We start from the raw sequence: 19,137 nt of genomic DNA on the forward strand, positions 1-19,137 counted from the left end.
GTCATACTTTGCTATCTAATCCTAAACCAATCACTGAGTAATTTTCTGCAGTAATTATCTTATCCATTTTAAACCACTTAAGTAAGTTAAAAGCTATTATAATATATTATAAATCTATAAATTAATTGCATACAGTACATGAAAGTACAATTGCAATTCAGTACATGAAAGAGTAGTTTTTTCTTTCATTGAGATTATGATCTCTTTTAATCCTTTTACTTGCCTTTTATATTTGTTTCTAGCTCCGCAACATATAATGTGATAAAATTCTTTAAAGCCATTAGAGTATGTTTAAATGGTTTTAAATAGTTTTCTATTAGGGATCAACAAAAGCCTCAATCTTACTTCAGATTAACTCAGAAATTTCTGAAATCTGAAAATAATTAAACCCTCAAAATATTTTTCATAATAATCAGCAAAAGAAAAACCTATTAAATAGACTTTAGAAGACAACAACAGTACAGGTAAATTGATAAACCTTTGTTTCATGAATAGTCTAGTAAAATTGGAAGTGTTTTTCTACTCACATTTTACTCATAGTTTCTGAATTGTGCCTTTTTCAAGAAAATAGTAGCAGTGGCTAAGTATGAACGCAGAGTTAAATGGCAAATTAATTTTTGTTTAATCAATCAGATCTCAATGGAAGCAGAATTGGGGAGAGAGGTTCATCTCTTCTTTAAAGCAAGTATTTATAAACTCCTGAAATGTCCAAAATGTTTAAGAGTTTTCTAAGCCATTTGAATTTAGGATTTTATGAGGCTAGTTTAAAAATGTGAGACATTTTTAATGGCAAAGATCATAGTTTCAACTTTCTGTGGAAATAACTGCCATATGTAACTTGGCAACTGTAACTTGGAAATAACTGCCATATGTAACTTGGCAACAATTAAGTTGGTATTTTATAGACCAATACCATGGTGTGTTCTGAAAACTACTGATTTATTCAGCAATGTCTGCAGGGGAAGCAAGGTGTAATTTCCCTTCCCTCTTTGGTAAATGTGTTGATGTTGCATAGAGGAGATAGGAATTCAATTATGCTGCCATGCCTATCATCTTGTCTTTTGTGCCCCTAGGATGCTGCAGGATTTATTTCTACAAATGTATTGAATATGAACAGTCTGGTGTGCAACTATAAAATTTAACCTGTTTAACTGGTTTACTTTTTCTGGAAAAATTTCAACCCTTACACAGTAGCCATTTTGATAGCAGCATTTACATTTTTAATAGTTCAAATGTGATGTGTTATAATAGTGTTCCAACTACCTTGACTAATTAACAAGGCCAGCTATATATGCATCTCTAAGTCAAAATAATGCTTACTTTTTCCTAATGAAAATTGTTGTTGAAATGGTGCATATTTAAATATTCCCATACATCACAAACACAATGCTGCTATTTTGTTTTGAATCTTTTTTCTGGTTGATACTTGGTTCATGTATTTATAAAGTAGGTTGATGAAACAAGCGTTTGCATTTTGTGAAGATTTACATAAATAAATTATAAAGTGAAATTAAAATTATTTTAAGACCATATAGCCAAATATCTAACTTGGCAAAGAATGGAAAAGATCTCCTATTGAAGCAAGAACATGAAGTTGGAAATTTTTCATTATTGTAATCCATATAGTACCTATGAATGCATGTAATTCAATTTAAATGAATTTCATGCTATGCCTTATTCAAATCAAGATATAAATGAATATACGTAAGAATATATGAGCTATATGATTACTGATATTATGATTTATCACACAGTTAGCCACACATTTAGAATGGATCTGACAATTTTGTCCACCTGTAGAGTTCTTCCCAAGGACCAAAATTTTATTAAACAAATTTATATAGCCTCTCAACTCACACACAGATGACTCTGGATGGCTTACAACATTAAAATCTATGACATAAAAAACCATATCACAATATAAAAACAACACATAAAAATCCCAACATAAATAACACTACATGCATTCTGAGAGGCAACTATATGACTTCTTGTCACCATAGCAGTGATTGGGTTTAGCTACAAATTTAAAAGTTAATTGCCACTTTCACTTAATTATTACAAAAGTGAAAAGCAATTAAAATCTCAAATTAAGAGTCAAATTCAAATATTAATTCCTAAGGTCCGAAACACACTTTCACATTTTCTTTACTATCAAGCTGTGCAAAAATCTTTTCCATATTTAAGAGAAAGTATCTAATAATCACAATACAATATTAAATATATGCATCTGAAAATCTATACTTTGAATAGATACATGGGAAAAGATAATGAAGGAATGAAACCACATTTCAGACCTTAAAATACTGAATAGAGCTACCAATGAAATATTTCTATATTGTTGGAGAATGGAAGCACTCCTGAATGGTCATTTCAGAAACAATTCAATTCAAACTAAAAGCAGTAAGCATCTGGTTGATTTGGTTCCTAAAGAACTGACCAACAAGAATTTTAACAGCCGATTTATAGCACTTTAAAGACATTTTTGCTAAAGTTTTTACACCTAAAACTCTACATCATTCCAAAAAGTACAGTCAACTTTATGAATGGTTGTATCATTATAGCTCTGTTAGTCATTAAGGTGTCAAATACTTTTTGCTTCTGTGATATCGTCTAGCAGTATAGAAATCAAAAAATAAAATAATTTTTTGTTAATCATTTTAAATGTTTTAATACCATACACTTCTTTTACTGTGCTGTGCAATACCATTCTGATAAAAGAACAGAAATGCACTTGAATCTTCAATTCGAATTAGAGTCTAAAGCTGTGGGGTGGGGAGAGAACACATTTTAAAAGATTGCACTATTTATATTACTTAAGAACATACTTAAGCATGACACTGTCTCTTTCAGCCAACACAATCAATCTATTTGATCAAATTATGCATATTGGTAGCTTCATCAGGCAATAAGGCAGTATCACCAAGCCAAGATATTTCACTTTGTTTCCCAAAACACATACCAGTAGCACTGCCAGAACTGCAGAACTGCTGTCTAATCCATAAAAGCTGCCAGCAGAATAAAATTACATTCTCTATGCCAACAGCACAGTGGAAAAGCCAAAACATAATGTATGACTGCTATGCAAGGTTTCTAAAAACCTGAAAGAATGTGAAAGGTGTTCATATATCAAACCTCACTGTACAGTTTAACTGATATTTAAAGACTAATATTCACCATTTTAATAATACATAAAAAATTATCCAGATAGCATTGAAAAATGATTTCACCAGCTGTTACGTTAATGAAAAAGAGGTAAAACTGAAGCAATATACCATAAAACAAAACTGTCAGAACATTTTCCTCTGTCACCAGTGATGCTATAAAAATCTGTTTGTTCACTAATAATGAGAAAATATCTACTTCTATTCCTCCCCTTATCTTTAACCCTTGAGGATAAAACATTTTCAAATCGCCATCGTAGTTTTAAGTCTTATGGTTTTTCTCATGTGGCATTTATAATACACTGAAAATGTTTGTAATTATTGCTTCAAAAATCTGCATGGACCTGACAGGATGGAAAATATCATGAATACAGCAAACTGCAATTTTAATGTAATTTTGAAACAAGGAGGCAGAGAGATTTTCAGCCTATAAATTCATTTTTATAAATACTAAGATGTACTGTGACTAATTTTGATATATTTTGACCAACTGTTTATCTGTTCTTATTGTTGTAATTGTATATTGGTATCTTTGGATATTGTTTAACTACATTTTTCTGTAATTATAATGAATTCTATTTCATGTAAATTACTGGTAATTTTTAATATGGTTTTTTTTGTATGAATTTCTGGTTAATGATGCTTTTCTGTTTTTAATCTTATGATTTTAAAAATACATTTTTCTATTGTAGGTTGCCCCAAACATCACCATGTGGATTGCGCACAAATATAATCTGTAAATAAATGTAGATAAATAAATAAATATACATCAAATGATAATATGCTTCTCTACAAAGTCAACTCTTGCTCAGTGAGAGACCAATGAGTCACTCCCTCTCAGTCGTAGGAAGGAGGCAATGGCAAACTACTCCTGAAAAATATTTCCAAGGAAACTGCAGGGTTTTGTCCAGAGAGACTCTGAAAATCAGACAGGATTAAACAGAAGGGGGGGGAAGGTACATAAGGATTGAAGAACACAACTAGAACACAACTTGTAGAGGGAAAAGGTCCACATTGATAACTTTAAAATCTTTGTGGTCTGCAAAGGAATGCTGGTGGGCTAATTAACAATTTGGTGACTAGAGGGGCATCTACAGTGTTGGAGTGGGTGGTCATGGGAAGTAAGGCACTAGGCAATATGACTTTCAGGGCAGTAGTGGTGATTTTATTACCCTTTAAAAACAACAACAACAAACAAAAGGTCTGTGCTTTTTCCAAGGGTGCTTGGTGGGCTGTATTTACAGGCCTGGTCTAGAATTTATTTTGAAGCATTTCAATTATCTAGAGACATCCTTTAAAAAAAAAAACGCATTGGAAAGAGCCTTTCATTTGTTCTGTATAGGATTTCATTTTTGCAGGCAAAAAAAGATTGTGAATTAATTGAGTCATGTCCTGATGGGAAGTCTGACAGCTTGAATTAAAGAGCCTATAAAATATCAAATCACTCCAGTTGTTTTGTCCAAGTATGCTAATTTTCTAAGGTAAATATTATTCATACTATATAATATCCAGATGAGCACCTCGGTAGCATGTGGTAGTTCTATGAGGTGTGGTGGGCTTCCTAATTTGTTGATTGAAGAAACCCATCATGCCATATGTATATATGCAACCACCATTATTTTTCAAGCTACATTAATTGAACACATGGCACACATCACAAATCAGATTCCTATTTAATACACTATTCCTTTGCATGACTGTGGGACATTTAGAAACTCAATTACATTCTTATGCTCCCAAAGCATTTCTTTCTTATCTTCCTGGTACATTAATCACCATAAAAACACTCAAGGTCTCTCAGGATAAGAATAAGCATGGTATTTAAGGAACGCAATAGAAAGAATTCACAATGCACAATTATTTAAATTTCATTTTGTTTGAGGTAACTTCTTATAAATTGCCACTAATTTGTTTTAATAAAATAATTTAAATTGCTTCTACTTTCACCTTATTTCAAATTAAATGAATTATATTGGCTGACAATTATATTAATACAATTGTCAAGTGCAATAAACTTGTTTTAGATATATTATGTGTGCATTAATTATTTCAACACCAATACATTTTAACAACGTATTCCATTTGTAAATGAATGCAAATGCAAATCGTACTATCTTTTTTTGTACAAAAATAAAACAAAATAGCAGATTTAAGAGCTGCTATCATTAGTTATCCTTAGATTTAAAAAAAATTCCATCCTCCAAAATGTTATTATATTAAACAAACAGATGCTTTGGGGTTAAAAAAAAGACTGACTACATTTGATGGCATTAAAACAAAATTCGAACAGCCTATGAAAAGTAAAGGTGCCCTAAACCTCTGCTGGCAATATCCATATGTATTTCTTGGCAGCACTTTATTGCCTTCTTTTTAGCATTTTTTTTTCAATTTCCCAGCTTAGCCAACAATTATGGAATGCTCATGTTGTTCCCCATTCAACAAGGCCAATTCTGCTCAGTTTCTAAGATCAGTCAAAGTTAGCTACGGGTTATATCTGCTGTTGCAAAAACATTTTTTGTGCCAATACTACAGAAGAGCTTTGACATTACACTACCTGTTTCAGTTTCTAAGCTTTGCCTTCTAATTAGTAGTAGTAGACTGGTAGTCTTCCAACCAAATTCTCATCAGGATTTGCCTTTTTTAATTTCTGAGCTCTGACAAGTTTGACTAGGCATTGCCATCTAAGACCTGAAAATTCACTTTCTTTTTCCTAAAAAAAAGAGCCTCAACTAATTTGTTCTCTTCCATTTCTTCTCTAAATGTACAACTAAATAAAGAGTTTGCTCTTTATTCCACTATATCTCTCTCCCTCCCTTTTTATAAGACTTGAAATGGGAAAAGAAGCCAGGAAAAGAAGGTTTCAAGTCTGAAAATAGGTTGTTGTTGATAATAAAGAGGAGGAGGAGGAAGAGCAGGAGAGGAAGAAGAGGAAAAGGAGGAGAAGGAGGACGGGGAGAGGGAGGAGAAGGAGAAAGAGAAGGAGGAGGAGAAGCTTAGTCACAGTGCAGAGCACTGGTAGCAGCTTCATTTTCAGTCATATCACTACCTTGTTACATACAAGACAATACAAGTACCTCTGACGATGACTGTTACTAAAAGGTTGGAAAAGATTCAAACAAACGCCAAGCTCTGTATGCCTTCCCTACTCTGTTTAACAATGTCATTGTGAGAACATTAAAGGAATTAATTTTTTTTAGGAGAATAGATTCTATGGGTATAGGAATTAGAACTGTATGAAAGAAAGGAATCTTGCTGAGAATGGAATGGAATATCTTGTTAACTCCCTCCAAAATTCTATTGCTTTTAAACAATCCCACCTTCCTATGCTGATGAAGTTGCATAAACAAAAAGCAAAATTCTATAGCAAAGTTGTAGAACTGTAACAGAGATGCAAAGATAGACACTCCCCCAAAGCCAAACAGGGGGCAAAGGCATGGATAGAGCTTTCTTTCAATTTGAAGCTGAACTTTCTTTTTAAGAGATCAGGAAAGGCAATAGAACAGCCATCAAAAAGGCCCTACAGCAGACCAATGGAGGTGCTATAGTCTACTAAGACACCCCTGAGAGTCCAAGTAGTCCTCCACTTAGGACCACAATTAAGAGCAGAATTTCCATTGTTAAGCGAAGAGGATTGTTAAGTGAGTCATGCCTGATTTTGTGACTTTGTTGCTGTGGCTGTTGAGCATATCACTATAATTGTAAGGTGAATCATAGGTTAAGAGAATCTGGCTTCTCACATTGCCTTTGCTTGTCAGAAGCAAAGCTGGGAAGATCACAAATGGCGATGCCATGTTCAAGATGCTGCAGCTATTATAAATACAGGCCAGTTGCCAAGTGCCCAAATTTTTATCACATGACCATGGGGATGGAGACCATGGGTCAGAAATATGAGAACCAATTTGTTTTAGTGCCACTGTACCTTTGAACAGTCATAAACAAATGGTTGTAAGTTGAGGACTACCTGTAAGACCTACCAAATATTTCCAGGAAGAAGGACCTAGGAAAAAGACCACAGTGGCAGGCGACCAAAGAAAGACTCTAAGGTACAGAATGGTTGCCAGCTACTAAACAAACTGAGAAGACTATAGTGGGCACAATGCCAGGAAGAAGTCCTAAACAATGGATCTGTCGTATATTTCATGGTAATGATCTGCATTTTTATTTTTGCCTTTGGCATGGAATAAAATCTTTGCCAACCGAGCATAACAATATTGCTTGATATTGCTGTCAGCAACATTGCTTCATTTTAAAAAATGTATCTGCTGGCATAAAAAAACCAGGACTCAAGGTTCAATAAAACATGGCTTTAATTTATTACTACCTAACAAAAACACCAATAAAATCCTTAGAGAAACAACCATCACCTTTTAATCAGGATATGAAGTACAGATTAAATTTATAAATTAAGTAACAATTAACAAATGTCTACTGACCTGCTGAGATTAAAGTCTAGCCTTGAATCATATTTAATAGGAGTACCCATACTTGTCCTTGAAGCTAATTTGGATTCTTTTTCAGTTCCAGCAAGCAGTAGTCCAAGACAATGAGAAATGTATTTTATAAAAAATTGAAAGAAGTTTTACCCAATTCCTGGTAATAGTTACAAATCTATGCAATCCTTTCAAAATGGGATTTGATGAAATATCTTATCTCAGCTATATTCTTTCTGAATGAAAGCCAAGCATTGTAAGTTTAAGGAAGTTCTACCAACTTTCTTTTTTCAAAATTCAAAGAGTTTAAAGTAAAACCCTAAGCAATGCTATTTAATAAACTTCCTAGAGTCACTTTTTAATTTGTGTGACATATATGCCCTCATCAAAACAATCCATGTCTTTCAAGTTCAGTATGTAATTCTAGGAGGAAGATGACAGTTGAATGTCTAAACAAAATATAGCATTTTTGTATATCTATAAAATTTGTAACTTTTTCTTGGAAATAACTTCCAAAAGCCAGAACAAATGTAAAGATAATGTAGTTTATAAATGTAGATCCTTAATTTTCCTCTGATATGTTAAAACTCTGGCACACTTATTAGAATATATATGTTTGTAGACAGTACACATAGAAGTAAAATGCCTTCTTCTATGTCATGTCTTCTTTACTTCATTCCAAGTGGGCATTTCATTCAGTCTGTCTTAAATGGTTGATCAGATAGTATTTTTGTTAGGTAACTTTCAGCTTCCACGAACCATACCCCAGAAAAAGCTATCATATCGAAATAGAGAAAAGCTATATTCTAACACTCTCACTAATATATTTAAGTCATAGGAAGTTTATTATAAAATGTCTACTCAAATATGCAGCCATTCAATTCTATTGAGCTGCTATACTATATAAATTATATTTGCTGATTTTTGCTCAAAATCACTATAATATATTACCATAGCTCAGCCTTAAAATATTAAAAGAATTCTAAGCAAACATAGGCTAAAGAGAATACTGAATGAATTACAGTACTTTTGATGATATAAAAATGGAAGGAAAAGTTTCCATCTGTTGAATGGCAGACAGTGGATAGCAAACACCCAATATTTAAACTATGGTACTTTTACACATGAATTTTCTCAAAATCTTTTCAGCCCCAGGCAGGTGTTTAAGTTTCTTTGTTAACCTCTTTAAAAAATGGCTTCAGATATTTAAATGCCCTTATATTTTGTGTTTAAACTGTATATTGAATTACAGTTAATTAGTGTAGATTACAAAGTTGATCATTAATTAATTGTGCATGGTTACAGAAAGGATGGAAAGAAGGCAATCATGTATCTGAGCCTATATCAACAGCATCAAGTAATGTTGCTTCCACTTCAAATGTGTCAAAAATGGTTTAGTTTTCTACCTAATATAGTTGCTACTTACCTTGTGAAAATTTCTGAAATATGCTGCCTTCTCATCTGGAAATTTTTCTAGCCTTCGAGGTCCTTTACTTGAAGCTTTCTTGAAAACTAGCCAGCATCTTCTGAAAATCTAACACAAACACAAAACACAAAAGAAAAATTACCACCCTTAGAAAACTCATATTACATTCACCTGAATATAATAATAACAGAACTTCGATATTATAATGTTTCACTCATTTTATTTATAAATAAATATTTATTTGTTTCATGTATGATATAGAATAGTGACAAACATTCATTGTTTTTAAACATTTCGTGTTTCTGATTTCATTCTTAATCTCAAAAACACCTGAATAATTTGATTTAAAAAAATTAGCACATTTCTAGTACAAAATTATTTTTCAAGATCGTGTATTATACTATTGTGAAATTGGTTTGGTATACATACCAGCTTTACTGATAAACATACCTTAGGCATGCTTATTCAAAAGTAGAATTCATTAAATCAATAGGCATTATTCTGAGCTGACCATGTACTAGATTGCAGCCTATGTGTTCTTAAAATATATCTTGTATAAGAAAAATAAATTTTATGCAGTGGAATATCAGTTTTAGCCATGTTTTAGAGTCAGGTATTAAAGTAAAAGTGGTTTTAGAATCAGCTATTAAAGTAAAAGTGCCAAATTTTCTTTGATATTTCTCCAGCTCCTCTTTAGCATTTGCAACTGGTTTAACATCAGTCTGCTAATTGTCTCAATGACATATTCACTAACCATCTTGATCCCAGCCTCTAAAAAAACATAAATTATTTCAGTGTGGGGACTGCAATAGGTGTTCAGGAACAGGCAGATGTTTGGATGAGATGGAATTGAGCTAGGAGACTGCACTGAGTTACTTGTAACAGCAACTTTATCCTACATTATCTCTAGAAATAATGTTACAATGTGGCAGACTTCCAATAAACCTAGTCGAAAGTAAATACCCAGAGGTAGTGCTTTTCATGTTCTTTGATATCTAGTGTTTTAATGAATACCTAATTTACAATGGTTTCACTTTCGGGTCCTTGAGTAACAAGAGGCTCTTTTGTGTTCTGCATCTCTAAGGTATTAGAATCTGTTTCTTCTTTGTTAATTTCTCTCGCTATTGTTAACACTGATCAATGTATTCAATGTCTGTTCTTTTAATCTAATTTACACCTACTCCTTTTATTTGAATATTTGAAACAGAGGAGATCAAGAGCAATACTTTAAAATGTACAATATTGCATTAGGCCTCCAATATTTTCACAGAGGCTACTTTTTATAGATTATTTAGTTTCTTTTGCCCTGAACTTAAAGTCTTTAAAAATATTTCTTGTAAAAAATCTTTCTGTGCAGCAATAATACATCCAAGTATTAGTGAAAAGAAAGCTGCTCATTTACTTCAACTACGAACAATGACAAGCATAAATTCTTTTTGAGAAGCTTACATGAGAGTACTGTATCAAATTATAATCAAAAGAGGTAACCCTTTTGTCAAAAGTATAATATTTTAAAGAAGACCGTGATTATTTTTAAAAAACCTGATGGTATTTCCATCCTCAACTCCAAGGCTAATTCTGTCCTCAACTCCATGGCTATTTTTTCTGAAAATGAAATTTGGAAAGTGTAGAAATACAATAGGAAAGAAGGAAGGAATGAAACTTTTCCTTGCCAAATTTTAGCTATTTCAAACTCCCTCTTGAAGTTTTTAAATACCTGTGTATCTTTCCTAAGTGACTTTCAATTTGAATGACAAAATCCCTGTGACTGAATCTCCAAACTAATTCATTATTCAATCATTTAAATTTTAAATGATAATTGAGATAAACACTGTGAATTAAATGGAATGACTTTTGGTTCTTATCAGTGAATGAAAAAGTCTGAGGACAATGATCCAACCCACATACAATTCATAATTAGCAAACTATCACGGACTAAGTATTACTTAGGACTGTGTGAATTCAGATTTTAAAGCATGGTGTTTCCATGAAGCTCACGGGATGACCTTGGGCCTCTCATTAACTCTCAGATTTAATTTATTTCAGAGGTTTGCTATAAAGTTAAAAATAAAATGAACAATTTATGCTTTCCAGAGCTGCTTGGAGGAAAAATGCAATCACTGTCAATTCAGTGTGCTCTGAAATTATTAAATCTGTTGAAAGCAATGCTATCTGGACAATCTAACTTTAGTTAAATGTATTTGCAGCTGGGTGTTGCAGCTAAAGTAAATTGTAGGCTTTTAGCATTTATTTCAGCTGATAAACAAATCCAATGTTTTAAGTTTTCATTGTTTGTTCGAGGGTTCTATTTTTGTTTTCAGTTTAGCCTGTGAACAATCAAACAGGCAATCTTTGTAAAATGGAATAAATAAATAATAAGATCAAGAAGATATCATGCATTACAAATGAATGTATATTTATCCAAGACATCTTGTCCAACAGAAACACAGTTAACTATTCAGGTACAGTTAGTTATTGTATTATTTCTGATCTACTGATAGTTGCATGAATTTCTCAAACTTTCTCAGTTCACAACACCCTTACTGTCTCTCTAATCTTTTCAAGGCATTCCTAGGCCAAAACTGTGATTAATCTTGAGTTTGCAATTTGCAATCCTATACATTCACTCTATATTGTGATCCTGTATAAATGGTTTGCAGCACCATGGACAGAGTTTGGAAACAAAAGTCCTACTGCTGTTTGAAAAATTTGGAGGAAGAATTCACTCAGATCCACTCAGAGTTTGAGATCAGCTGAGCAGCTCCAATGTCAGAAGATGACCGAGATCCATATTGTGGTATTATATAAAATGAGTTTGTAATTTCTGAAGTGGACAAGATCCTCTGCAATATTCCTGTAGGGTAAATCCATGCCTATTCTGGTTAATGAAAGCCTCCAGAGATGTGATTGGAGATTCATCAGAAAAGTAATGAATATATCCTTGGGAGAGGAACTGTAATGGGCAGACAGGATTTTTTCCCCCCTGTTTTTGCAAGTGGCACCTTCTTAAGAAAGCAAGGTTTACTCCACATATAGGGACAGTTATTCACCTGCCTCCAATCTCCCTTTGGAGGGAGGGAGGTTGTAGAGCAGGGGTCTTCAAAACTGACAGCTTTAAGACTTGTGGATTTCAATTCCCAGAATTCCAAAGGTGGCTTTTCATAATTTGGTACCTAAGTATTTGTGCAACTGCCTTTTCCCTGATCAACCAATCGAAAAGATGTTGTAGGTTGTGCTCTCTGTGTCTCATCAGGGCTCCCTCTCTGCTCTCTGGACTGTTGTCACCTGATACTCAATTGGATCCTTTTAGGAAGCTGGTGGAAAACTGGCTATTTCATCAAGTCAGGAAAGTTGGATTGTTTTAGCTGCCTTGGATGGGAAAGTAGGTTTCTTGTTATTATTCTTAATACTTTCAGTTATGACTCTCAGTTCCACAGGAATACTTTTGGTAGTTGTTTTTAATTGACTGTATGCTTTAATCTCAATTATGTATTAGTGAATGGTCTGTTGCTCAACTGCAGAATGGAGTGATTGTCCTATCAATCAATCTTGCTATACAGAATGTCTCTTGCATGATCCCATCCAGTGTGTGCATCCCTGTGTATTTTATAATTAGATAAATGTTTCCCTATTTCTAGCTGACAGTCAATTTTGCATACCTAGCAATTATGTCTAAGAATTGTATCACAAGGGAATTCCCTTCTGTTTATTTTATGTTCTGTTAAACCTATAAACAAGTTAATGTACAGGTATTTCAAAATATATTCACACTGACCCAGGAACTATTAGGTTAGGGTAATTTATTATATTTGATTTTCAACAGACCAACACAATACCTATTTGCTGCAAAGCAAGCAAATAACATCCTCTGAATTGCTTCATTAGAAGATAGATTTTGATACAGATGGTGTCTTAGAGATCATTCTATCTGTTTATTCCCCTCTGAATCTGAACAATAAACAGGGCAGAAAGATATGGCACATAGTGTTATAAAAACAGATAAATCAAATATTGTGAAAACAAGATAGAAAATTAGATAAAATCAACTGTCCAATCCACTTCAGTGTGCACATAATCTATGTGTTTCAATTAAAGCATTTGGTATAGCACACAAACCTACTTTTTCCCACTTCATATTTCCTATCCTCTTATTTATATTGTGCACAGGTTTTGGGGTTTCTCTCCCCTTCCACAGCCCTCTTTTCTCCATCTTGTTTTGGTCTGAATGAAGCTCATCATCAGAAGGCATGGTTGAGTGATTATTACATATCTGTATCTTGTCCATCTTTTACAAAGACATATTAATTTTTATGTACAACAAGTGTTACACAAGGATCAGCATACATCAAATAAAACCATGAGATGAAATTGCACAGAAACTATCCTTCCTTTGGTTTAAAGTATATCATATAAAACAATTCTTACATGCATTTCATATAATGTTTATATTTATTCCCTATAATAAAGGAGGAAATTCAGACACTGATAAAGTAAATGTAATTTTCTTGCATATAGTTTTAATTAAAATAGTTTTAGTGATATACTGGGGATATATTACTGAGACACACAAGCAAATAAGAGCTTGGCAGAATGAATAAAGAGATATATAGATATTCATGACTCCATATGGAGTATGGAGGTATATGAATAAACTAAATAAAGGAAATTAGAAAGACTTCCTAAAACTGTGATTAGACATTCCATTTACAATAAATGTATCAGTATGGTTTACTTCAGCAATGAAAACTAATTTTGTATTATTAAATATATATATCTCAAATATGTAAGATATCATTTTTCAATTAAAAAGTTTTGATAAAATTAGTATGCTGTACCACAAAGCTAATTTCCTTAAAGCATCCAAGGATAATTTAAAAATCACAAACTTTAGTCTACTAGTCTGAATAAGACAATATTATTTTTATTTGTTTTTTTAGTTCCTCACATACAGAAATAGCAGGCAAATTTCTCATATCCTGCTGAGTCACTACTGACTCTTGGCATCTTCATGACCAGTAAGTGATGTACTCCAGATTGTGTTTTGTGTGGCAAATTACAACCAATAATGCAAGTGAGTCATAAAGTAAATAATTGACTGGTAAGGCTCCATATTATGTTTCTTCCTATGAACTTTATTAAAAACATGATTGACTATTTCATAGAGCAGTACTATCACTATTTTCAATATTGTAGGAGAACAACTAATGCTTTCTCTGACAGTCTGGTAGCATCTTTTCAAAGTAACAAATCTTATTAAAAGGCATCATCTTTCATGAACTCCCTTATCCAATGCAGAGTCCAGATGCAGAGTTGATCTGAAAAGGTACTACCAGGTTCCTTGATATTTTACACTCAAATCAATGTGAAGAATATATACTGTAGTAGCACGAAGAAGTATTCTACATGCAGAATCACGGAATTTTACTCTACAACATCTGCATAACAAATGAATTCATTATTGAGAAGTCATAATGGGTGATGCCTTGCACAGAATAGTGTGTTTCAACTTTCATTCTACAACTTCCTTAAAAAAAGAAATTAAGCTTTAATGTTATACTTACATATTGAGGTATGCATCTAATTAAATTCAGTGTGATCCATTTTGAGTGGTCACACTGAATTTAATTAGATTCATGTCCCACTATATAAGTACCTTGGTACTCAACTGCTTCAAAACTCATCAGATTTGGTCTTCGGTATATTTTGCCATGAAAATGTTGTCCCAGTACTCATCATTGTTTTGGTACTAGATGTGTAGCAAAAGGAAATAGGGGACAGCTGCAGAAGGTGGACAGGAAATCAACCATGCTGGGAAGGTCACTGAAAAAGGAAGCAGCAAACAACTACAGATGGCAGGACAGGAAGTTGGCCATACTGACATAGGAAAAGGAACAGATAGGAAGTCCTCCCTGGCTGAAACAAAGGGTCATGTGTAAGTAACATGGTTTCCTTTTTAGTATTCATGCCTCCCAGAACCAATTAAAGACAAGTACTGAAGTATTACTGTATAATGTGAAAATGCACTATGAGATATAAAATAATATTGAATTGATGGATAATAAAATAGTCATAGAATAATGGCCTTTTAGTAGTTTTTCAATCTTTACTATTGCTTCAACTTCTCCTCCTTTAACTATAGGGCATTGCAAACCAAAACAACTAGACCCAGGGACAGTTTATTCCTTCAAGTCATCAATCTGATGAACACATAATTCTCACATTGCTGTATAATTTCTCTCTATATATATTATCCCTGTAGTATGGTTGTAATATTATCATTTATCCTTATTATCTCCTCCCTCTTATTGGTATTATTATGATGATGATGTTGTTGATGATGATCATTATTCTGTTGCTTTGCATGTACACGGAAAGCTTCTGCACTGGGGACAAAATTATTGTGTGTCTAATCACATTTAGGCAAATAAAGTATACCAGTGATTCTCAACTTTTCCTTCATCACAAACCCCCTTTAAATACACTTTGTGGGTATGGACCTTGGCCACAGACCACCAAGACTTAATTCAATATTTAAATCATAACATTTCCCTATGATAACATCACAGCCCCCAGGGGTATACAGACCACTGGTTGAGAACCAGTGAACTTTTCCCTTCTCTTCCCTTCCCTTCCATTCTTGCTATCATTTTATTTGGAACTAAAAGTGAATTTAATATATGATTTTTATATTTGTTAATTTTTATTTTATTATATCTGAACTTTCCAAAGTAACAAAAGTAACACTAGTAACCCATTGGTTGCATTCACATACTGTTGGCATACATTTAATACTGCCATATACAAGTATAAAAATTCATGAGGAATACTTACAAATCAATACAAAATAGTATCAGGTATAATAAGAGATTTCTGTATCTATGCCCACTGGCTTTTCTTTTTCTCACTATAATGCTGTTCCTGGTATACTAATCAGTTCTTGATATACTTATGCTGTTCCTGGTACACTAATCAGTTCCTTGTACACTAATCAGTTTTTGTAGGGAGACATATAATTCCACTGACAAATGTTAAAGATTAAAAAAAGCACTTAGGCCTAATCCTATTTTTGATATTCCAACACAATACCAACAACTTTTTGAACTTCCTAATGTGTTGCTTGGGCTATACAACTGTTTCTTACAGTTGTCCATTTCAGCAGTATAAACTTCATTGATTTAAACTTCCAGTGTTCGGCATGGTTTCTGGAACAACAGCAAATGATTCAGTTATATCAGAACAACAATGTATTTAAGACTTCACATTGTAATCTATGCAGGGCTTTCAAGTGTACATCCTGTTGAAATAAGCACCCTGACTGCTACAGTCATTTAATGACTTGTTATCAAGGTTTCATGCAACACAGGAGCACATGGAATATTATCAACTGGTAGTATTCCCACATAATATCAACATCTAGAGCTAGATCTCATTTAATACAACTAACATGTTTATTTTCTCATTACAAATGTCTCTGTTAGAAACATCTGAAACATCAGAAAAGTTTTTATTTTACACATTCACTGGGACTGTGCAACAATTACATATTGGAAGAATCCCCCCCACCCCGACCCAATTGTAACCAAATTGATGTGATAGAAATAGGTGGAAAAAATAGTTGGAAGCAAAGGCAGGAAGAAATATTACCATTCTAAATAACTCTATTAAATCTACTGGAGAAAATCAGGGGGAAAAAATCTGATAAGCTTGAAGCTGACAATACTGGTTTGCTGCTTCTTTTTGGTTTGGTTGGTGTTGGATTGCCTGGTAATTAGTCTGTGTCTAGCTATCCAATATGACAATTTGCCAAGTAACTTGAAGGTCACAATCCTGAGCTTTTATTAAAAACTACCAGCTTGAGGGCTTCAAAGTCATTTTTCATAAGTCAAGTAATAATTATAAATGGCAATTATACTTTGTATTGTTAAAATACATAGAAAAATCTTTCCTTTGTATCAATTTGTCTTATTTCTTACTTAGGAGAAATTAGTTTTACAAGGAATTCTTTGGAAAGGATATAGAAATGCATTTCAACTATACCCGAAATAAAAAGACTGGAGAAATAGAAGCAACATCTTCCATATGTTAATTCCTTTAATAGAGAAGAAGCAGACAACTATATAGGAAACTGTTCCTCTGACTCCAATCTTAGCATTCATTCTAGCAAACCACATTTGTTCTATGTTAGAAGTAACTGGATTTATCCAGCTTGATCCTTGATTTCATATATGTCACTTTCTTTGGGAAAATATTGTCATTTTTTAATTCCTTGCCTGGCTTTGCAGAAATCAAAGACATTTAGCTCACTAGAGTGTTGTTTATTCTTTTCATCCCATTGTTGGTAATACTAATGGAGCAGAGATATGTAACATATTCTAGACAGAAGCCATTTCATGAATGAAACAGCTATCTGAAGACAACAGTCCAAACCTAAAGATGCTCATATGAAACAAGCTATTTTGTAAAGGATAAAAATAAAAATGTTGTTGTTCCAAGAAGTGGTTTGCAAGTGAAGGAGCATAGTGATCAAACCAATATTTGCTGTTTGCTTCTGATATGATATACTGCTAGAAATCATTTATTAGGAATTAAGCTTTGTTATTGGCTTCTGCTTATATTATTGTATCCTGTCAGAAATTAGTTGTTAGGAATTAATTCTAGCTTAGTAAATTGTAGCCTTGATACTGGTTAGCATTAGTACAAGGTTTGTTATTTTGCTTCTGTGTCTCACTTCTGTTCTTGGTTTCAAAGCTAGGCCCATTCTTGAAAATATAGAAGAAACTGTTACCTAGGATATCAGGCTCCATAGATAAAGGAAACAGAGTAGAGAGTTTTCTGCCTCATAGAAAGCATTCTGCTGAATAAACAACTTGGCCAGGGAGGGAAACCCCCCCCCCCCACAACCCCAACCCACCAACAGGGCTATAGGAATGCTCCATAGATAAGGTGAACAGAGACAGGGGCCAGAACAAAGAACACTTTAAAGACCATGTTGGTAACGAACCTTTGTTTCTGATTAATTTCATTAATTTTATTTATTTATTTTGTCAAGCTATTATAAGATAACAGGTATAAGTATAAACATAGTTATGAATACATGAAATGGATACATAGAAGAAAACGAATAAGAAACAATAGTACAGGGACAGTAGGCACGTTGGTGCGCTTATGCACGTCCCCTACAGGCCTCTTAGGAAGAAGGTGAAGTCAATAGTAGACAGTCTGAGGTTAAAGTGTTTGGGGAAGAAACCATAGTCAGGTAGAGTATTCCAGACATTGACCACTCTGTTGCTGAAGTCATATTTCCTGCAATCAAGTTTGGTGCAGTTTACCATGAGTTTGTATCTATTGTGTGCTCTTCTAATGTTATGGTTGAAGGTGAAGTATTCATTGACAGGTAGGACATTGCAATATATAATTTATGTACTATACTTAGATCAGACCGAAGGTGGCGTAGTTCTAGGTTGTCTAGGTCTAGAATTTCAAGTCTGGTGTCATAAGGTATTCTGCAATGAGTAAAGGGGTGGAGAACTCTTTTTGTGAAATATTTCTGGACTTTCTCAACTGTATTAATATCAGATATGTAATGCGGGTTCCAGACTGATGAGCTGTATTCAAGTATAGGTCTAGCAAATGTTTTGTATGCACTAGTTTGTAGTGTGATATTACCAAGGAAAAAGCTATGTAGGATTAGGTTAACAACTCTTAATGCCTTTTGGGCTATGTAGTTACTGTGGACTCTAGCACTTAGATCATTAGAGATGAGTACTCCAAGATCCTTGAAAGAGTTTGGATCATCAACAAGGTCTTGACTATTTAGCCAGTATTTTATTTTTTGATTTTTTTTTTTGCCAATATGTAAGACAGAGCATATATTTGTTGAGATTTGAAGTTGCCATTTGTTTGACTATTCTGATACATAGTCGAGGTCTTTTGTATATAATACTCTGAGCCACCCTCACAGGGGTGTGGCTATTTCTTACATGGATTTTGTTGTATGTTTTGGATGTAGTATTCTCCCAGTCTTTTTACTTTGGCCATAAATAAAAAGCTGGATTTTTTGCAAGCCTTGTCTCGAGTCTCACTCTCTTTGGCATCTCAGTGGCTTGGGGAAACTTCT

The 19,137-nt window shown here is 33.4% G+C and overlaps 1 protein-coding gene across 3 annotated transcripts in view; it reads right to left on the reverse strand.

Annotated features, from left to right (window-relative positions):
- The window catches only part of DOK6 (docking protein 6), a 229,426-nt gene that overhangs the window by 91,085 nt on the left and 119,204 nt on the right, over positions 1-19,137 (reverse strand). For all 3 annotated transcript variants that reach the window (XM_087931024.1, XM_087931022.1, XM_026699162.2), the window contains exon 2: positions 9,021-9,128. In XM_087931024.1, the coding sequence (XP_087787150.1) occupies positions 9,021-9,128 (108 nt within the window). The remainder of the gene's footprint in view (positions 1-9,020; positions 9,129-19,137) is intronic.

Source organism: Pseudonaja textilis, chromosome 3, assembly GCF_049901715.1.
Source record: "Pseudonaja textilis isolate UNSWEBS1 chromosome 3, rPseTex1.2, whole genome shotgun sequence".
In the NCBI taxonomy this organism is placed as follows: Eukaryota; Metazoa; Chordata; class Lepidosauria; order Squamata; family Elapidae; genus Pseudonaja; species Pseudonaja textilis.